This window comes from Petaurus breviceps, unplaced genomic scaffold (genome assembly GCF_028583685.1).
Source record: "Petaurus breviceps papuanus isolate PSGF00001 unplaced genomic scaffold, PetGlider_PUasm1.0 90825, whole genome shotgun sequence".
In the NCBI taxonomy this organism is placed as follows: Eukaryota; Metazoa; Chordata; class Mammalia; order Diprotodontia; family Petauridae; genus Petaurus; species Petaurus breviceps.
Genome location: NW_027187353.1, coordinates 10,410,073 through 10,433,267, shown reverse-complemented (window position 1 = coordinate 10,433,267; position 23,195 = coordinate 10,410,073). Strand labels below are relative to the sequence as shown.

General features: G+C 40.8%; 1 protein-coding gene and 2 pseudogenes across 2 annotated transcripts in view; 2 read left to right on the top strand and 1 right to left on the bottom strand.

Moving 5' to 3' along the window:
• Positions 1 to 23,195, bottom strand: part of CALY (calcyon neuron specific vesicular protein) — a 122,572-nt gene that overhangs the window by 34,749 nt on the left and 64,628 nt on the right. For both annotated transcript variants that reach the window (XM_069071282.1, XM_069071284.1), the window contains exon 2: positions 397 to 557. In XM_069071282.1, coding sequence (XP_068927383.1) covers positions 397 to 540 — 144 coding nt within the window. In that variant the 5' untranslated portion in view covers positions 541 to 557. The remainder of the gene's footprint in view (positions 1 to 396; positions 558 to 23,195) is intronic.
• Positions 20,414 to 20,956, top strand: LOC138148530 (eukaryotic translation initiation factor 3 subunit C pseudogene; annotated as a pseudogene).
• LOC138148526 (eukaryotic translation initiation factor 3 subunit C pseudogene) lies at positions 20,958 to 21,715 on the top strand (annotated as a pseudogene).

Genomic DNA, 23,195 nt, shown 5'->3' with positions numbered 1-23,195 from the left:
ATATATATATATATATATATATATATATATATATATATACATAAAGACTCACAGGAATGGAAATGAAGGAGCTATATCTGAAAATGACTGATATAAAATAAAAAAGGCATTGATAAAGGTTTTGTAAGAATATTTTCCCAGTTATAAAAGGAACACAAAGACATGAGTGAATATACTTCTTCCAACACCTACAATTGTACCTTTGAAGTTTTAGCTATTGGGAAAGTAACATATCATTATTGCCAAAGGGAAACAAGGTCAAACATTGCCCTTCATTTTTACCTCTTGCAATCTTGAATTCTCTTCAAGTCTCAACTCACATAGTCCCGTTTATCCAGATCCCTCAGGGAACACACTCACACATGCAGTGGCCCTTGTGAGCACTTTTCACATTACCTTGTCTGGGAATGGTTGTTGTAGCTGGTTGACATCCAGTGGAGTAATCAATGGGATGTTATCAAAGCCATCTTCCCCTCCACCGCTTCCGCTGCCCTGTTCCTTCTCTGGCTTCTCAGACAGGTTACTCCCCAATTTCACCATGGTGGTTCAGAATTGTCCTAAAGTAGAGAGAAAGCTGGTCAGTTTCCCTGCAGACCACTCTGGTCTCCCCAAATGCTACTTTTGATCCAGGATACTGTGATAGCACCCTTAAAGAAATTAAGTATTTTGTCTTGTAGTGAATTCTATCATATAATTCTCCAGATTGGTTAAGTGTATGATCATTGGGTAAGCTTATGATTATTTGAACAGTAGAAAGCACAATGGGGATGGGGTGGAGTGGGGGCTCTTGCAGGAGAAAAGCTTTATGGCTTGAAATCCATGTTTCAGTTATGTCAAAGAAAACCACATATGTGAGAGCATGAGGGTTAAGTGAAAACTTCCTCTGAGAGGAAGACTATGTCATCTGGCATCTTTGAGTTCTTTTTCAAAATTCATATGACATTCAAACTTTAATGAGGTTTGATCTCCACCAATTCCAGTCCCTTCCCATCACCTCATCACTACCAGATGCTCCCTGTTCATTTAAGGCAACATAAATATCTTGCCCCTTATAAACAAGCCTAGGATCCCTATAACCTCCTTTGTATAAGGACCTGACCACAAAAAGGTTGAGGACAGATTGCAATTAAACCTTCCTTTACACAATATGTATTCCTAAAATGGTTATGCTTGGAATTTTGGTAATATGCAGATAGATGGATAAATAGGTTGATATGGATAGACAGGTAGATAGATATGGAAAGATGGATAGGTAGACATAGATAGATAGATAGGTAGGTAGGTAGATATGGTTAGATCTAGAAAGATGGATAGATAAGTAGACATAGGTCGGTATGGACAGATGTATATACATATAGATAGATATGTATGTAGACATAGATAACGCAAGGATAGCTTGCAATATAAAGGAACCCTATGATGAACCATTTTCAAAAAGAAAGATGATGTAAAGTTAGTTTGTTTTGGGGCAGCTAGGTGGCGCAGTGAATAGAGCACCGGCCCTGGAGTCAGGAGGACCTATGTTCAAATCCAGCCTCAGACACTTAACACATTTACTAGCCATGTGACCTTGGGCAAGTCACTTAGCCCCAATTGCCCTCCAAAAAGCAAACAAAACAAAACATAAAAAAGTTTGTTTCAATTTGCCAGTTTCAAAGTCTGGATTTGAACCCAGGTTTCCTGGCTCAAAGGGGCTCTACCACAAGCAAAAAGAGACAGAAGACATGGAACTATACATAAGGATCCCCATGGACCACATATTGTTTACATATTTCTTTTGGATTAACATATCAACACATTACCATCAGATAAAAGCCACATTTTCATCTGGCTCCCACAACACTCAGGAATGCTATGGGCTGCACACCACCATGGGACTTCTCTGCTCTGCTATACCACCATGTCTCTGACCAGAATCACAACTATGATATGCAGTCTTTTCCATATTGCAGCATAATGAGTGCCATTAAAAGAAACAGTCTCTCAACAGCATGACTAAATCAAGGGAACAGAATTCTTATTCCCCAAAGATATTGGACAAGCTCATCAAAAGCGTAAGCACATTTGGTGAGGTGGACAATCTTGCTATTAGCATTAATGAAAGGGATTTAGCCAGCTCCCAGAGGCATATTACATAAGCAATTTACTGACATAGAGTAAATAGATGGATTCCCAATGCATTCAGGCAGACCACAAAACCAAATTGAAGAAGCAAGATGAATTCAGTTCTCTGTCCTTGTGGTGGAAAACCAGTATCATCATCATCACCATCACCATCATCATCATCATCACCATCACCATCATCATCACCATCACCATCATCATCACCATCATCACCATCATCATCATCATCACCATCACCATCATCACCATCATCATCATCACCATCACCATCATCATCACCATCATCATCATAATCATTATTAGCTTCCTTGATAGTTTACAAAACCTTTTATACACATGGTCTCATTTGAGAAAAAACAGTTATGATTTTATCAGTGCAAATGACCCTTAAGATGGGGCATTGCCATCTACTTTACTATTGCACCCTACCGACCACAGGACCTTTCCATCTGACTTCCAGATGAAGCTTCCTATATGTATTGTGTCCTCCATTAGAATGGGAACTCCTTGAGAACAAAGACTATTTATACTTTTTCTATTTGCATCCCCAGTACTTAGTAGGAGGCTTTGCATAAATTCCAAGTCCCCTTTTCAGGTGTACAAAATATATGATGCACAACCTTATGGGAATAAAAGTTCAGGTTTGGCCATCAATGGCACCACCCCTACTGTTATTGTCATTGTTCAGTCATGTCTGACTCTTCATGACCCCATAGTCCACAGCACACTATAATGTCAATGAATTTTTTTTGGTAAATACACTGGAGTGCTTTGCCATTTCCTTCCCCAGTGGATTAAGACAAATAGAGGTTAAGTGACTTGCCCAGGGTAACACAACTAGTAAGTATCTGAGGCTGGTTTGAACTCAAATATTTCTGACTCCAGGCCCATCACTCTATCTATTGAGCCACCAACCACTGCTATGGCATCACAAGAATTCAAAAAGACCTGAATGTTAGGAGACCTATGTTCTAGTCCCCTCACTCTTCCAAATCACCTATGTGACATTGGTTAAATAATATAACTTCTATGGACCTCAGTTTCCTCTTCTGACTAGATAGCTCCAAATCTGATGTTAAATAAAAGTGGTCCCAGGAAGGAATAGAGTTCCTTATTTAATAGGTTTTGCTTTAACTCACTGAACACATGATCACATGGCAAGAGAAAACTGGGTATATTTTGCCAACAGCAACTGAGAGAGAGAGTGGAAATCAAATGAGACAGAAGAACTGAGACAGGAAGATGCAAGCTAGCAGATCTTTATTCACAAAGACAGAAAGAAGTTGACCCTGAAGTCAATCCAATGTGGCAGAGGACTCAGAGAATGTGAAAAGTAATAACCCAGGGCCCAACACCAGAGAGTTACAGGACACTGAAGATGAGGTGAGGGATGGCAGTGGGGTTAGGAAGAAGGAAGCCCAACTGGTAGCCATAGCCTCACAACTGGAACCTGGCAGCAGATAGCGTGAAGATTCTTTTTTTTTTTTTTACTTTTGGGAGGGCAGTTGGGGTTAAGTGAATTGCCCAAGGTCACATGGCTAGTTTTTGTGTTAAGTGTCTGAGGACAGATTTGAATTCAAGTCCTCCTGACTCCAGGGCCTGTGCTCTATTCATTGCGCCACCTAGCCGCCCCTAGTGAAGATTCTTGTTCCTGTCATTAGCTATTGGGATCTCTGTCCTTTAAGGATGGGGTTTTGAGCCTCACCCCTGCGAAAGAACAGTTTGGAGGCAACATAGCCTACAGGATAACATTCATCACTTGGGGGTCAAAATCCTGGGTTCAAATCCCATCTCCAACCACTTACTATACTCCTTCCCAAAATGACCTTTGATTTATTGCTTATGTTTGCATCTCCTTCATTAGAATGCAAGTTTATTGAAAGCAAGGTCTGATGCCTGGTTTATGGCAAGTACTTAATAAATGCTTGTTGATTGATTGGGAGAGACATTGTGGTATAGTGGATAGAGTCCTGGACTTGGGGGCAGAAAGACGTGGTTTCAAATCCTGCCTCGAATACTAGCTGTGCATAATCTGGCAAGTCACTTAACCTCTTGGCTTCAGTTTCTTCCTTTTTAAAAAGAGGTAATTTGATTCAGTGGACTCTTTAAGTATACCAAAGGTCCCTTCTAGTATTAAATCTTTGCTCCTGTGATCTCTCTGTGGATTACAAGTCATTTAAACTTTTTCAGCCTCAGTTTCCTTACCTGTAAGAGGAGAATATAATGCCTATAACTATTTCACCATACTTTTGTGAGGATCAAATGGAAGAATGTCTGCAAAGCACTTGGCAAAACTTAAAGGACTATATTTGTGATTGTTTTTATTAGCAGCATAGAAAAATGTAGGAGTTATATAGAGAAGCAGCAGAATATCATAGTGAAAGCATTGGACAGAGTCAGGAGACTCGGGTTTGAATTCTGACTTCACCATTTGCTAGCTGTTGTTACACTGGGCAAGTACACTGACAAATTTAGGCCTCGATTTTCTCACATGTAAAATAGAGAGATATTTGAGCTCTGTAGCTCACAAGGCTTTTATGGTGAAACCAAAAATATAATATAAACACATTTCAATTAAATATTCCATGCTGCAGAGATTAGTATTCCAGAGGCTAGGAGTTTAAAGAGGTAGATCCAATACCTTGGGGTTCACTGTGACAATGAGGAACCTTGAGCTCAAATCTTGGGTTTTTATACATAAGAATCTTTCCCCTGTAAGGGGAAATAGACTGGCAAATAGATGTGAGCATCCAGACCATGGGCATCAGGTCTGGCAGCTAGCCTGATGAGAATATCGTAAATCTATGTCTTACCCTTCAATTCACCCTGCTTTCCTTCACAGCCTTGTGTTGAACACAAGGTTCATGTTAGGGCTGTAAGCCTCAGGGTCCTTGGAGATCATTGGATCCAAACACACTTGTTTTGCAAAAGGGGCAAGGAAGACTCACAGAGGGGAAAGGATTATTCAAGGTCACACCAGTAATGACCAACAGAGTCAGGATTCAAACCCAAGTCCTAGGACTCCAAACCCAGCTCTCTATCCATTCTACCATGTTGCTTCTGCCACATGAATGAATGAACCTTGGGAGGTCTATGTCTCTGAATCAGTTTAGTACCTCTAGCATGCCATGGACTAGACAGGTCAGGGATGGAGCCATGGGAGATCCATTTGAGAGTGGCACCATGTCTGCAAATAGAAAGTTTGCTCACCTCTCTGCTCTATCCAGGTTTCTGCATATGGAGTCAAGCGCTTCGCATCTTGCAGAAGAAACCTCTTACAGGCCCTTCTTGAAATGCTAGACTAATAAATACTCCAAGAAATCTTGGGCCCTCATTTGAGCTTCTTCATGGAGTCACTGTGTGACCTTTGTCAAGTTTGTGTGATATGCTGAGCTTCCTTCCCCATCAATTCAGTGACTGGCATGAGTGACACATTATGGGAACTTACATGAGCGGCTTACTATGCAAGCTTCCATGAACCGCTTATACAAGTGGCCTACTACGTTTTCAACCTTTCATAAAGGGCAAGAATACAAAGATGAAATAGATAAGGCACAAAAACAAAAGACTATAATACAAATTAGAGCATACAGCTATAAAAGAAGTGCTGAGTGCTGTGAGAGATGGAGGGAGGAAGAGAAGACGTCCTTTTTGGATGGAGCTGATCTGGGTAGACTGCTCAGAAGCAATAGCACCTCATCTTGGTCTTGAAAGATGAGGAGGGTTTCAAAAGACTGAGATTGAAGGACATAACAGGCAGAAGGAACAATGTGAGTGAAGGAGGGACAGCAGAGGATGAGCTCTGGGTTCATAGGATCTAAGAATGGGGAGGAGTGACTGAGAGTACAAAATATGGAGGAGGGGGGGATGACTATGGAGGGGCAGGGGAATATCACAGCTGTGAGGGCTCAGAGTGATCACAACCCAAGCCCTACTTTTATAGGTGAGTAAAGTAGGGACCTGAGAAGTTAAGTGATTTGTTCTAGTCACCCCAGTCCCATGTAAATGGGCATGGTATCTTCCCTCCCTGCCTCCGGAGGCAGGATTAAAGAAGGCAGCACATAGAGAAGTGTTTAAAAATATTTAAGACACTATTGGTTAATTCTCCCACTGTTCATTCGACAGGAATCCCTCCTCCCTCAAAGCTTCTTGTTTCAAGGGAATTGTCCTTGGTTTTCCCCACATCTCTAGAAATAGTTTCTTTAAAAGCTCAGTTCATCTCTTCCATGAGACCTTTTCAGATCCCATCAATCATTAATGCCTTCCCCCACAAGAATTAATTTAGATTATGATCTTTTTGTATATATTTTTACATGTCCAGGTTTTCCCAGATAGATTGTTAGCTCCTCAAGGGCAAAGATCCTTTTTTATTTGTCTTTGTATTCCCAGGGTCTAACACATAGTCAATACTGAATAGATGCTTATTGGTTGATTATTGATAATTTAGGAATGATTACAGCTGTCCAGAGGTCATAGGGTCATAGAGGCAGAGCTCAAAGGGTCTCAAAGTCCCATCTAGTCTCCCTAGTCCCATCCCTTCTCTTACAGTCCAGGAAACCACGACTCAGGGAGGTCAATGACTTGCCCACTGATACACAGGCTCTAAGCATAGGAGGCTATTAGACTCACCTCTATAGCTCTGTTTCTGGAGTCATTTTTGTTTTTTGTCTAAGGCAGGTCTGTTACAAAATGATGAAGACTAGTTTTATCTTAAAGTCCCCCCCTTTCAATATCCTTTTCCTGATACTTGGTGACATATTTTAAATACCTAGCAACTTTAGTTTTTTCAAAACCTGTTCTGGGAAAGGCATAGAATTTTAGAAACAGAGGAAGGCCCTTAGGATAGAATGAAGCTGAAGTTTGTCCTAAAACATTTTCCCAATAGCATTTGTACTTGAAAAAAAGATAGAAAGCTTTAAGCTGAAAGAGTCTAAAGAGGCAGAATTGTAAACATAATTAAAGTAGAGGGAGAAATGGTAGTGGAGTGGTCCCCAAGGGCTCTTGCTAGCCAGGCTTCCTGAAATCTCATCAAAGAATCTGAAATTCACCTTAACGATCATCTAATCCAATCACCCCATTTAACAGATGGAGGAACTGAGTCTCAGAGAGAAGAACTCAGTCAATCATAGAATTATTAAGTTATAGTTTTAGAATTCTAGAAACAAGATTTGAAAAGGTCCTTGAGATCACCCAACCTAGTATCCCTCATTGAATAGATGGGGCAACTGAGTCCCAAAGACACACAATGACCAGCCTGAGGTACACAGGAAGTTCATAGGAGAGCAGAATGAGAACTCAGGAAGTCTGGTTCATAGCCTGATTCTTTTTTCCTATTAAACCCACCACGACCTACTTACATAAATCTAGGTCTATTTTTTCTCCCAGCCAACTTTTGTCTTTTCTAACAGAAAATCTGAAGTTCTTTCCCAAACTAGCAACTCCAAGTTTTATCCATATTCATGATCAAGTGCTCTGAATACTCTGAGAAAAATAAGAAAGTCTTTCTTGAGAGTCTATCATATCCTTTCCCCTTACTAGTAACATTCCCCTCAACATCCACCATCTTCCTTGTCCCCCAAATAAACCATCCCTTTTTGCTTCTTCAATTAAGATCGGCAGCTTAAAGGTTCTAACAAGAAAGAAGTTAATTCCCTGCCCTTTTGCTTCATCACTTCTGAAGAGATATTATTAAGCAGGTGTTGCTAGTAATCTAGCCAGGCCCACCATATCACCCCTGAGTTACCACACTCTCCTTTAGCTGGGAAGGCAATGCCTCTCCCTCTCTTAATTGTTCCTTCATGTCCATTGGCTCCCAGCCTTTTAACTCTTTTTGAGAGGGCTAGCTCCCTGAAAATAGAAGAAAATCAAGAGGCCTTGGTCACATTGCCTCCTGAGATACCTGAAGTCCAGTTTAAGGATCCCTGGACTGGCATGTATCTCCAGCTCCTTCTACTTCCAAATGGATGATCAGTAAAAATCACCTCCTATTTTGCCTTTCAAAATCACTTTGATCATCCCCTGGCCATTCTTACCTCTTTTAACTGGAGGGAAAATAGGACTGATGCTTGACTGTTCCCATACTTTGATCCTAAGAAAATTTGAGTGTCAGAAAGCTAACTCTTCCAAGTTAGCCAGTCTAGACCCCACTGGTAGTGGAGTACAATGGAGAGAGGGCCAGTCTGTCTTCTCAGACAGGAAGACCTGAGTTGGAGTCCGGCCTTGGCCACATTTGGGCTGGGCAATCCTAGGCCCTAGGCCTAGAATTTAACTTTGCAGTGGCCCAGGTAATTATCTAATAGGAGTTCCCTGTACCAATGATATCGCCATTCCAATCCTAAACCACAGCAAAATTAAGAGAATACTCTGCTAGATGCTGTGGAAGAGGGGAAAATGGTGGCTTGGGGCAGGGGGTGAGGGCAGGGGGAAGGACGGTAAATCCATTACATTCAATCAGTCTATTAGCCACATTCTATGTTCAAAGCACTATTTTAGATATCACAATAATAAGTAACATTGGTCTAGTGCCTTGCATACATGATCATGTTTGCTCCTTGCGACAACCCTTTGAAGTAGGTAATAGAAGGCTTATTATTTTCATTTGATAGACAAGGCAGCTCAGACTTACCAGGAGACTTATTCAAGATCACACAGTGGGCAAGTCACAGAGTTGGGACCCAAACTTAGGTCTCCAAAGCTCTTTCCATTGTTCTATAGCCACCTCCCACAGGCATGGCTTTGATGAACTTATATTCTCATTAGAGTGCTAAGATGAGCCCAGATGGAATAGAATCCATTTGGGGCATAGCAAGAGAAAGCTTTAAGAAGCTAAAGTTGCAGCCAGGTTGGAAGGATTCAGTTTGCTTCTGACAGCTGGAGCAGTCCAAAAGTGGGATGGGCTGTCTCCGGAGATGATGAGTTTCTCATCTCTGTAGGTCTTCAGGCAGGTACAGGTGGCCACTGGTCAGTGATCTCATAGAATGCACTCCTATTCAGACACAGGTTGAACCAGATGGCCTCTGACATCTCCTCCAACTCTCAGATTCTGTGAAAAACCTCCCTATCACTGCAAGACTTGAAAGGAGAAAGGCTATCCACATGTCTTAATCATAGACTGGGGGAAGAATTTAACACTATAATCTCTGAGATTCTTGCTCTGAGATTCTATAATACATAATCTATGATGTGAACTATTTTCAGGGTCGGCCCCCGCTAAAGTTACCCCAAAAGGGGAACCTCCCAGTTATCAAGAGAACAAAGATACATCCTTCCCCAAGAAGGATTTCTTTTGACAAAATAAAATGCTGACTGACTTGAGCAAAGTATGGTGTCCCTGGAAAGAAGTCTTAGGAGGTACATGGTCACTGTCCTCCCCTAACTGAAGGGCTGTCATAGGAAAGAGGGATTAGCTTTATTCTGCTCTGCCTAAGTGGGCAGAACCAGAATCCATTGATGGAAGTTACAAGAAGGTGACAATATTCATTAGGAAGTTGTTGTCAAGAATTGAAATGGGCTGTTAGGCAAACAAGTTTTCCATTCTTAGAAGTCTTCAAGCTAGATGTCTCTTGGTGGCTGTTAAAGAAAATATTCCTATTCAGACATTAAGTAGACTAGGTGGTCTCTGAAGTCCTTTCCAGCTCTGAGTTTCTGTGACTGAGGGCAGGGACTATTTCATGTGTGTCTTTTTATCTCCCCGGTGGCTAGCACAGTGCTTATGCTTGTTAAAGCAGAACAGTTTTGGAGGCTATAGGTTGAACTTATATACTCAAAAAGAAAAGCATATACAATGTAAATTTGTGGCTTCACATAAAATCTGTTCTATTATGTATATTAAAATGCCCATTTTATTTGATGTTTCTTAATAAAAATTTTAAAATTCTTGTTGACTGATGGCAGATGGCTTTAAATACTGGGCCAAGGAGTTTGAAATTGAACCTGCTTGCAGCAAGGAGTCATGGGAGGTTTCTGGGCACATTTGTCATAATGAGCCTTCATTCATTCTCCCTGGCCTCATTATGGCCAATGTTTACAGGTCTCCTGACCAGGGTTTAGATGCAGTTTGTGGCATCTTGAACCATAGCAATGTTAATTGGTCTTTGTGGTGATTATTTTTAGAATGAAGGATGTTTCACATCTCCCGATTTTCACTACCATGGCCCTTGTTGGTTTAAAGCAGAGAGGGGGAGAATGGATGATTTTCATATTTCAGGATTGTTGCCTGAGGAATGAGAGATAAGTAATTGGAACTCAAGGAGAGGCAGGAACCCTGGAGATCACTGCTATAATCTGCTTTTCAACAAGAAGGCCCTGCTGTGAGAGTAGACGGGGATGGAGGGGTGGGGTGTTGCATTCCTTCATTAGGCCTGGAAGAAGACGGAAAACAGATAATGAACTCAAAATTCACCCTCTGAAACATGGAGGTATTTCATGGGGCTTTCATCAGAAGTGCCCCCCTGGTTTCAGAATTTAGCATCTGAGTGGGTATGTGCTTCTGTGTCTCTAGAATCCCAGATTTCTAGCTTAAAGAAACCACAACAGTCACCTAGTCTAACCACTACAGAAAATTGCTTTACATAAATTCACATTATGCAAATTTAATTGGAGAGTGGTGGCAGGAGGCACTAGCAGCAGCAGTGGGGGTGCAGTTCAGAAGGCCTTCTCTGCTCTAGAAGCAGGGGCCATCCTGGAGAGGGTGGAACCACATGGAGCCCTGCCAGTGGAGGGATAGGTCTGCAGAATGGTCCATTGACATCTAAGCAAGAACTATACACTTCCATATAAGCAGTTGGGTGGAATAGTGGATAGAGTGATGGGTCCAAGTCAGGAAGATCTGAATTCAAATCCTGCCTCAGATATGCATTCGTCATGTGACCCTGAGCAAATTACTTAACTTTTGTTTCAGTATCCCCATCTATAAAATGTAGATAATAATAGCACCTATCTTCCAGGGTTGTTGTGATAATCAAGTGAAATACTGATGAAGTGTTTGCAAAGTTCAAAGTGCTATTGAAATACTGGCAATTATTGTTATTAAGATCATATTAGCTAAAGTAGATACATTTAGCCTAGGGAAGAAAATAGCTAGGGAGGATGTGATAGATGGCTTCAGCTATCTGAAGGGCTGTCATATGGAAGCAGATTAGATTTATTCTGCTTAGCATCAAAGGTAAAAGTAAAGGAAGGTGGAATTAGGCTAAGTACAAGGAAAAACTTCTTCAACAAATGTAATAATTTTGAAGTCCTATACTATTGTTTTGAATGAATGGATGAATGGATGAATGAATGAATGAAGCATTTATTAAGTGCTTATTATAGGCCAAACACTTCCTAAGTGCTAGGAATACAAATACAAAAGCAAAGATGGCATTCTAAGTGGGATAGCATGTAAGCAAAGTCTTGAAGGAAATTAGAAATTCTAACAGGCCCCAGCATGGTGCTTTAATAATAATAGCTAACATTTATATATCACTCACTTTATGCCAGGCGCTGTGATAAGCACCTTACAATTATCGTTATTACGGCATTTACATTTGGGACATAGGAGGTGCCTAATAACATTTGTTGAATGAATTGAGTAATAATTAGCACTCTCCCCAAAGATGATGGGCCCCCACGTGAAGTGGTGAGATCCTCATCTTGGAAAGGCTTCCAAGCTCTCTTGGTCAAAAACCAAGTGATCATGAGGAGGACAATAGAATGTTAGACCCAGGAGGGTCTCTAGGGAGCATGTAATCTAACCCTTCATTTCAACAGAGAAGGAAAGGGAGGCCTAGAAAAGTCCAGCAACTTGACCAATTACCTTGACCAAATATTAAGTAACAGGATCAAGGTGATGTAATGGCAAGAACATGGGATTTAGAGTTAGAAGATATGGGTTTGAATCCTGGCTCTGATGCTTACCTACTCATGTGACTTTGGGCAAATCCCTCCCCACTCCTCTCTTTCCTCATCTGCAAAATTGGGGATCAGCCCAGAAGACCTCAAAGGTCTCTTCCAGCTCTAAGTCTACGACCCTGTGAAAACAGTCAAACCAGGTGGTTCAAATGCTTTGCTCTTTCCATTATATCAGATGGCAGAGGGATTCCTACTCCAATGTGGGTAGGACTAGCTGACCTCTGAAGGCACTGCTAACTCAGGTACTCAGATGAGCTTCTCTGATTATTCTCCAATAACTTGACCCTACACAAGTCAGGCAGTGTGTGGTCTGCCAAAGAAAGAGCCATGGGCAGTTGACCCTGGAATATGAATACAAAGCAATGGAAATTGGGCACAGGGCTTTTGGGTGACTCCCCATTGGAAAGTATTCACCAGTATGACCTTTGTCTACTGACTTTCCACCAGTGTGATGTTCCAAAATGAAAAAAAAAATGCAATTTATGTATTGGGAGAATGAGAAGGATGCAGGGAAGTGAGTAAGGACAAGGGAAAGGAGGGTCATATTGTTCCACATATTTTCTCTCTCTGTCTCTGTCTCTCACTGTGTCTCTCTGTCTCTGTCCTCTCTCTCTCTCTCTCTCTCTCTCTCTCTCTCTTTCTCTCTCTGTCTTCTTTCCTCTCCCTTCCTCTCTCCCCCTGTTTTTTATTCTCTCTCTCTCTTGTCTGAGAACTGTACCCACACATGCATTACAAGAGGGAGTGCTGGACAGGGGGCAGCTATATCAATCTAGAACAGCAGCTCAAAAAGCCTCCAGCCTAGGACAGAATCCCTGGGAATCCAAATTCTATCAACCACTCATCAGCTTGCCCAGCACAGATAATAATGGAAGTGAAACAAGTGATAGAGAATGCTGATCTCATTTGCTTTAGTTCTGGGGGTGTTGTGGCACCTGGGCTCAAAAAGAAAATGTGGAGAGAAGGTTAAGAGACTACATCCAATTGACAAAGATCATTCCTCCATTCAATAATAATTTATCAATTATCTACTATGTGGAAAGCACTTTGCTAAGCCCTAGAGAAGACACAAAAAATATGACAATGTTCTTGCTCTCAAAGAGTTTATCATCAAGGAGGTTGAACTAGTCCAGGAATTAGGTCTTAATATGTGTGAGATGGAAACCTTTCCACAGAAGCCTGTGGACACCTTCTCACAATGATGTCTTTAAAGGCATAAAACAAACTACATAAGATTATGAAGGAAACTAATTTTAAAGAAAATAAAGATGATTTTTCCCATTAAAATTCACAGACCCCCTGCAATCTCTCTGTGGACCCCAGATTAAGAATCCCTGATATATGATCATTAAGAAGCCTCCCACCTCTAACAATATCTGAATCTCTTAAGTGTGTGAATGGGGAGAGGAAAAGAAGATAGATATAAAAATAAATATAATACAAATTGGGAAAGAGGAACAGAAAATAAAGGGATGGAGGAGAAATCACTGCCAGCTTGGGACTGGGGTAGGGGTGATGGGTGGTCAATTCCACTTCCACAGAGAGGATTTGAGAGGAAGTCATGTGGGATAAGGTTGAAAATGTAGAATTGTGCCCTCCTCCCTTTTCAGGGTGGGATATTACATGTACTGTAAGACACAGTTTGATGGTTTTGTTAAACCTTTTTCCCCCTTTTTCCCAATCTCTATTATAAGGTTAGATAGCTCAGTAGGGAGCAAGGAGGGATATATTTGGAAATGAACAGGATGTGAAAAACCAATCAATAAAAAATGTCATAAAAGGAAAGGTATGGTGGGGTTCCAAATTGACAAAGATAAAAGATAGAAGCAGTCACTGTTAATAGGCCAGTGGGGAGACGTGCACACTGACATAGGATGCTATGTATGGGTCCCAACTGATCTGGAAAACAATTGGAAATTATGGGAAGCAAGTCACTAAGCTGTTACCTGTCACTCATCCATCCTTCTGATGAGCATTTACCCGGTGAAGCCAAGGCAGAAATGAAGGTCCCACATGTGCCTCAAGAGTCACAGCAATACTTTTGGTGGTAGCAACAAATGGAGTATTTGGGGAACAGCTGAACAAGCTGTGGAAGGGGGATGTTGTGGAGGATGAGCTCATCTGCTCCCAGGTGTTTAATAAACATCTCTATGCAGCTGCTTCCCAGATTTATACATCCAGTGCTAGCTTCTCATCTGAGCTCCTGTCCCCCATAGCCAACTAACTACCTATTGAATATTTCAGACTGGGTATACTAAGGCATCTCAGAATCAACAAATCTTAAATAAAACTCATTACCTTGCCCTCTATACACTCATTTCAAACTTCTCTTTTATATCAAGATGCAGCATGGTAAAATGGGGAAAAATCCCAGTGGATTGGAGTCAATGGATTTGGACCTGGGTTCAAATTCAGGTCCTGTCACTTATTAGCCATGTGACCCTGGGATTGGACTAAATGGATTCCTTCACCTCTAAATCCAGGATGGTACAATCTTATAGCTCACAACCTTAGTATCTATCATCCTTAATACCCCAATCCCACTCCCCTCTCCTCACCCACTCATTTGTCAGATCTTATGGTTTTTATCTCCACGTCTCAGCCAGACATGCTCTTCTCTCCACTCACCTGGACAATTGGAATGCCCTCTTAATTGGTCTCTCAGCTTCTCTCCCTACCCTAATCTATCTGCACAATCACCGAAAGGAGTTTTTCAAAGTATAGACCTGAACTTGTCACTCCCCAACTCAATAAATCCCAGTGATTCCTCCTTGTTACCTCTAGTATCAAATAAATTCTTCTGTTTTGCATTTAAATTTCTTTGCAACCTGCCCTCTTCCTACCTCTTCAATCTCCTTACACATTACTCCCTTCCACACACTCTATAGCCCAGCCATTACTGATCTACTTGCTGAACTTCACACATAATACCTCATTTCCCATCACTGCCTTTGCCCTGTATGTCCTCATGTCTAGAATACTTCACCTCCTCACCTCCATCCTTTGGAGTCTCCAGTTTCCTTCAAGACTCAGTTGAAATCCCATGTCTTCAGGAGACTTTTCCTAATCTTCTCTGTTATTAATTCCTTTGGTTCCCTTGTATCTACTTTGAAGGTGTACTATACAAACAAAGGTGGCCCTAGTGGATCAAAGGCTGGATCCTGAGTCAGAAAGCCCAACAGGAAGCTTAGTAAGACTTGTTCAAACCAAGGGGACAATATATCCAATGGACATGATCATTGTAAAAGAATAAGTAATATTCTTTTAAGAATATTAATAAGAATAAAAAAGAATAATTGTAAGGGATATCAGGAGTCAATTGAACATATTGACCAATATCAACTCTATACTGTGAACACATGGACCAATATTGACTCTATACAACTGAACGCATTGACCAATATTAATTCTATGCAACTGAACACACTGACCAATATCAACTCTGTACAACTGAACACGTTGACCAATATTGATTCTATGCAACTGAACACACTGACCAATATCAACTCTATACAACTGAACACGTTGACCAATATTGATTCTATACAACTGAACACATCGAACACTATTGACTCTATATGATTGATGTCAAAACCTCTTGAAAATGAGGTGGTGGACTGTGGGAACAGAATAAGGCATAACATTGTCTAACTACCCAATGGGTTCATTTACTTTGCTCACCTATATTTTATTACAAAGAAGGTTTATATTGGGAGGAAGTCATAGTGAAATAAAAACAAAAAACATTAATAAAAAATAATTTTGGATCAATCGGCAGCTGTTTTGTAATTTATAGCATAAGATAGGTGCTGAATAAATACACAAATAAATGCATGACTGAATAGATAGATAGGTGATAGAGGGATAGAAAGATACATAGAAGGATGATAGATGGACAGATGCCTAGATGTGTAGATGGATGATAATGGATGGATAGGTAGGTAGGATGGTATCAGATAGGGCTGTGGAGATGGGAGGGCAGGGGATGGCAGATCTTAGTGCCTAGAAGGGTTAGAAGTTTGGCTTCTATTTAGTAGGCAGTAGGGAACAATTGAAGAGATTTAAGCTATGGGAGGATGTGAGCAGACAAATTGCATTAGGAAGATTAATCTGGCACTAGGGATGGAGAATGGATTGAAGTGGGGACCAAGTAGGCCTGTTAGAAGGCTATTAAAATGCAAAAACCTTGGGGAGGTATTAAACCCTTATCAGTTAACACCTTAGCTGGGATTAGCTGGCAGCTCGCCAAAATGAAGACCCTGCCGGAGGATAATTTTTGTTAAGATTCTCAGCATCCGTGGCAGACAGAATTAGGCAGGCTCTCCTCATACAAAGAAGTTAAATGCAGACATTGGGACTCCTGGGAGCTTACATACCCAAAACTGAATAGTATGAAAACTATCATACAGAAAAAGTCCAAGGCTGTTCTAGAACTAAATTTCTCTCTGGAAGTTTGGCTCTCCATAACAGCCTGAGTCCTGGAAACTGCAGTTGGGTTACAGCCCATTGGAAAGAGCACTGGCTTTGGAGGAAGGAACATGGGTAAAAATGCCACCTCATATATATATAACACCTGCACTACCTAGGCCAAGTAACTCAGTTTCCTTGGGCTTCAGTTTCCTCTCCTGCAAAATGAAGGGCTTGGTTGGCCTCTGGAGTTCCATATTAGTGTTACTATCCATGAACCTGAAAGCTAGAGAGTAGGATTTTTGCAAGTCTGCCAGGAATGTGGGCATGTTTAGTTTGTGGGTCCTGTCCAATCCATCAATGGGCATTTATTATTATTTATTAAGTGCTTACTATGTACACCGAGTAAAGTGTTGGGTTTACAAAGAAGCAAAAATAACACCTGTCCTCAAGACCCTTATATTCTAATAGGTAAAACACCATGTAAATAAGTGCAGAGAAGATAGACACAAAGTTCATGCATTACTTTCTTCAGGGATGAAATTGCAAATGAGATAATCAGAGACTCAAGGTTCTCCCACGAGGTAGAGGGAATAGAGAATGGAAACAAGATCTGAAGGCAAGGAAGGACCTAAGGGCATACATTTAGAGTTTACAGGTATCTAGATGATCATCTATCCTAACCTCAACTGTATAGACAAGGAAAGGGAGGCCCAGAGAAACAAAGGGACCTGTTTAAATTCAAACAAGTACTAGATGGCAAAGTTAGGATCTAAATCCTCTTCTGACTCTGAACTCAATGTTCTTTTGGCTATACTGCCTAAAGAATTTGGCTTGTTCTGCAAATCTCAGGTGAGCAGCCCTAGAATCAATGAGTAGAAATTACAGGGACTCAGATTTTGACTTGGCATAAGGAAAATGACCCTTACAATTACTGTAATGCAAATATATATGCTGGAATACACACATGTGTGAGCATGTGTGTATTTATACATACAACACACACAAATGTATAATAGCTAGCATTTATATAGGGCTTTCAGGTTTATAAAACACGTTAAAACTGTTATCTCATTTGATTCTCACAATAACATGTGAAGTAGGTGCTATCTCCATTTTCAGATGAAGAAATCAAGGCTGAGAGAGTTGTGACTTGCCCAGAAGCACCCAGAGCTAGTCAGTGTCTGAGGCAAGAATGCTTCTTGACTCTAGGTCTAGAACTCTATCCATTGAACTACCATATATTTGTATGTGTTAATAAACATTTAACATTAATTTGAACCCCTAATAAGGGTCAGAGCCTGAACCAGGAGAAGAGCCTGGACCTAACAGCTTCTTTGTTGTCTGAGCAAAATCAGAGAATCCCTCTTCCTCTGTAAACAAAGCCAGGGGGGCTAACTTGGGGCTAACTTTATGGCCATTAAGGATGAGACCCTTAACCCGAGATAATACCTTGAGTAATGGGACTTTTTCTTATCTTAATATTTTTGGACATATACTATGTTATGTCATGTTAATGGTAAAGAAAACACAGATATCCTGGCTCATAATTTCAATCGACACTTTGTGAACTCTCTTACTTTATTGTATTTACTATCTATTCAATTAAGAAAATTCCTTTCTCATATCATGATTAAACATATATGGAGATCATAAATTTGAATGACACAGTCACCCTGAATTGGGATGGTTCTAAGATGTATTTAAGCCTACTCATTCTTTTGTTCAGGCAGTCAGATTTTATCTGGCTCCATATATGTATGTAATCAGCTAGCTTTAAGGGAATAAACAATATGAATTTACATATTACCTAGCCTGTTTGCCTCCTTTAACAAAATTTTCAGGTTGAAAGTTACTATATGTATATACACACATATAAACATATATATGTATATAAAGTATGTGTACATATCTATAGCTCTCAATATATGACTATATTTCTGTATCTCCACATATGCACACACACACACATACACGTACACATTCTCCTGTCGCTAGATGTCTTTGAGTAGAGGTTGGATGAGCCCTTGATGACCACTTACTGGGATTTCAGATATAGAATTCTTGGTATATGTAAGGAGGGGTCCTGATGACTTCTGAGATTCTTTTCAATTCATCAATTCCATGATATCAAGATTATCACAAACTTAAAAGAAGCAGGGGAAGCTTTTAAAGAGTGATGTGACACAATTGATGAAACAGGAGAGAGAAGTAGCATCAACCTGGCTCCTCTGGGAACCAGGAGAGGATGGGAGATGATTTATCCTAGAAAAGGCTGTGACTCTGCAAATCTTTATGAAGCCCTGATTCTCCAGCACTTTGCACAAATGGTCTTTGGATGGGCTCACACAAAAGGTGAATTTAAACATGTTAACAGTCCAATTCTATCTTTGATCTGAAAAAAAAAATGGACCAGACTTCTTCCTTGTTCTATAGTCTAAAAACAAGAGGGTGAACTGATTGAAAAGGAAAAGTCATCCAATGCAAATCATTCTTGCAGGCTCCTGGAGTCCTATCTGTATGAGGATAGAGTTGGACAAAGAACTAAGCTATTTTCTGATCAGATCAAAATGGAAAGAAGCAATGGGACTGTGCATTCTAAAATGACTTAATGGCTTATTTTCTACTTTTTTCTTTTTTCCCAAAGCAAAGAGTAAATCCAATGCTGATCCAGAGATTACAGAGTAAGTCCAACCTAACAAGTAGATAAGTATCCAATCACCTTTTCCCATCATGCTAGGAATCTCACCACTAACAATGTGTTCTTCATTCTTGAAGGATCTTGAACTCCCAAAGTATTCTCTGGTTAGCTGAAGATGCCAAGAGGTCTTACTGGGATTAGGCATTAGCACAATTTATCTTTATTCTGTTTCAAGAATCATCTTCATTTATTTTAATTTTTTCAATTAACAAAAATCTATTTTCTCTCTCACTTTTGCAAAAAGAAAAACAAATCCCTTGCAATATATATGCATAGTTAAGCAAGACAAATGCCTATATAGGCTATGTCTAAAAATCTGTCTCTTCAAAATGGATCACAGGAAGAGAGCTCAGCTGGAATAAAGGGAGTATAACCAGGAGCACAAAACAGGAGGCTAAAGAGAAATGGATTTGAACTCAGGTCTTCCTGACTCCAACTCCAGGTGACTCTCTGTTTAATGTGGTACCCTGCCTGTCAGAGCCCAGTGGAAATGTTGGAACAAGTTCAACCTCTTCCATGGAGGAGATCTTACTCAGCCTATACTGATCATCTTACCTGGTCTGGGAATAAGGGGGGTGCCCTCTACTGGTCTTTCTTCCTTTCCCAGTGCCCAATGTTACTATTCTGGGTGTGGCAATACTTGTCTTGTTGAAGTTCAGGGAGAGCCAGACATGAGGTACCCTTGGGATTGGAATTGCATGTATGTACCCAATTCCTGTAATATACCACTGATCAAATGAATGATTGATCTTTTCCCCTAATTTACCTTGCCCCTGATAAGACAACGCCAATATTAATTGAGTCCAAACTAAAGGACAAGTATAATGGGGATCTCCCACCTCTGAACAGAGCAAGGATAGATCACACTGCAAAGAAGAAAAATACCTCTGAGACCCTAGAAGATCAAAACATTTCACTTCAGTCAACTACACTGAAGAGTTAAACATTCAGAGCCATTTCCTAAGCTAGAAACAAAACCATTTTGCTCTCTGGTTCCCATCACATGCAATGACACCCAGCTAATTAATTTCCATCCAGAGGTCAAATGGGTAAGAAACAAACAGGCTTTTGAATGACAGAAAGATGGCTAGAGAACCAAGCTGATGACATTGAGGTTGGTGTTCTGTGTGTGTTGGGGTGGAGGTGGAAGGACTGATGTCAGTTGTATGGCAAAGAATGATGAGAGACCTTAAGAACTCAAAAAACTGTGCCCAATTTAATTCAAAAGTAATTTATCAAGGGCCTTCTGCATCCTGGGTATAATTCCAGTGGAGATACAAATACAAAAACAAAATGATCCCTGCCCTCAAGAAATTTATAATCAAAGTGGAGATATGGCAGGCATGTTTAGACTGAATCAATGAATCGATGGATATCTTGTTTGCAAATCCCAACATTTTTGTTAGAAAGAATATCGTGGAAGAGAATAAGAACCTGTCTAACTTTGAGGAACCATGGTTGTATCCTAACTGATGGAAAGGATGGATGAAGAGTTTATCAAGATCATGCCAAACACAGATCATCATTCCTAAGAGTATATGGGAGTATCTTAAAGATGATGTCTGTGCCATCATTGACTGCCTTCAGGAAAAAGGAACTACCAAGGAGATCTGCCATTACCTTGATCACGTACTCCATATTTGCTATAAGTTTCCTATAAGACCTAGCAGTAGTAGCTTACTCCTCTTGAAGGGTCCTCAATGTCAGAGCAAGATCAGGCTGAAGGTGAGGGGGAGGATTCAGTTGTGCTGTTTCAGAGGCTGTTACAAGTGCATATATGCCATGAATTGGACAGACTGAATTCAGACAAGTGCAATCCTCTGCCACATCTGCACCCTTCCACTTGTATGTCAATCTGAAGCTGCTTGAAGGCATTTGTTTGATATCTACCATGCTTCTGAAGACCCTATACATGGCAACCCATGAAAGTGATGCCCAGAGGTACACTATCAGCAAACAGTTCCACCACCAAATGCAGGGAGGCAAGTGGCAGGCCTTGATCTGTCTATGAGTGAACATGTAATAGCTGCTTCTGAAGCCATGAATGAGTGACCGGAAAACTTGCCACAGCTTTATTATTAATGAGAAGATGGATGGCAAAGTCTGAGAGCTGTTCTCTGAGACCAACAAAGTCCTTACCAGGCTAGTTAGAAAGCTCCAGGAGAAGTCATTCCATACCTCCTTTCTCACCTACAGTAGTGTCTATCTTCATTAGCATGGAGGTATTAGCTGATATGTTCCAGCTGGGTCTATCCACTGCTCAATCCATAATCAGAAAAACGATCACCAGTAAGCAGCATATGACCTTTCTGGACTAGTCAACACAGATAGTGGTGACACACAACACAGAAACCACATCCCAGCAGAATTTGGTTCTGCAGCTGGCAGCAAAGCTGAGTAACTTGTGGGAAACAATGAGAACATCTTTGACCATAAGCAGCAAACCAATGGCAGCTATTTTAGAGACCAGAGGGATCGCTACCAAAAAATGAGGAAGGCTACATGCATCAGGGAGGCTACCACAAGCAGCAGTCACAGAATTCCTACAGACATCCTCAGGGCCCGCAATTCCTGAAATCCATACAGAGTAATTAAAAGTCTACATAGTGCTGGTATTTTTTTTAAGTATACAAGAAACAGAATACCTGTGTGTACTCCAAGTTTACATGGAGAATCATCTCAGTGTATGCTGCTCATGTTCATAAAGACTAGGCTTTTGGGGCAGCTAGGTGGTGCAGTAGATAGAGTACTGGCCCTGAAGTCAGGAGGACCTGAGTTCAAATCTGATTTCTGACCAGATACTTGACACTTACTAGCTATGTGACCCTGCCAGGCAAGTCACTTAACCCCAATTGCCTCATCATAAACAAACAAACAAACAAGCAAATAAATGAATGAATGAATAAGTAAGTAAATAAGTGAATAAATGAACAAATAAATAAAGGAACAAATGGATGAATGAATGAATAAGCAAATAAATACTAGTGCAGCTAGATGGCGCAGTGAATAGAGCACTGTCCTTGGAGTCAAGAGGACCTGAGTTCAAATCCTACCTCAGACACTTGACACACTGACAAGCTGTGTGACCTTGGGCAAGTCACTTAACCCCAATTCCCTTGCTTTCCCCTCTCAAAAAAAAAAATACTAAGCTTTTGATAGCCAGGTAAGTGGCACAGTGGATAGAGGGCCAGGCTCATCTTCCTGAATTCAAATCTGATCTCACATTTGGGTGACCTAGCTGGGTGACCCTGGGCAAGTTACTTAACCCTCTTTGCCTGAGTTTCCTTACCTGTGAAATGAGATGGAGGAAGAAATAGCAAACCACTCTAGTATCTTTGCCAAGAAAACCCCAAATGGGGTCACAAAGAGTCAGCATGACTGAAATGACTTAAGAACAACAATTACTCTGACTATCCCTAGGAGAGGAGACATGAGTTAGGTAATTTTCCTACTTTCCACAAAGGACTGACAATTAGAGAGCATGGCATGTGATGACTAAGGGTCAGAGAAGGGAGGGAGGAAGGGAGATTGGTGGGGAGGGAAGAGCCACAAAGGACTGACAATTAGAGAGCATGGCATGTGATGACTAAGGGTCAGAGAAGGGGGGGAGAAGGGAGATTGGTGGGGAGGGAAGAGTAATGAGAGATTGAGTAAATGACTTTGATGGAAAGTGTGTCGGGAGAGCTGGTCCTACCAAGAATATAAACAGAAAGGAAAAAGTCCCTTGAGTAACTTCAGAAAAGAAGCCCCCTCTAGGGAGACAGCAGTATTAGGACTTGGATGACCAACCCCCAACACAGTGCCTGACACATAGTAGGCTTTTGTTGATTGAATTTACTTGCACTATACAGTGGCCTCATCATATGGTCTTAGAATCATAAATTATTAAAATTGCAAAGAAATTTCTAGATCAGACTCTCTTACTTCTTTGGTTAAAATTATCCCAAAGGGGGGTGGCTAGGTGGTATAGTGAATAGAGCACCAGCCCTGGAGTCAGGAAGACCTGAGTTCAAATCTGGCCTCAGACACTTAACACTTACTAGCCGTGTGACCTTGGGTAAGTCACTTAACCCCA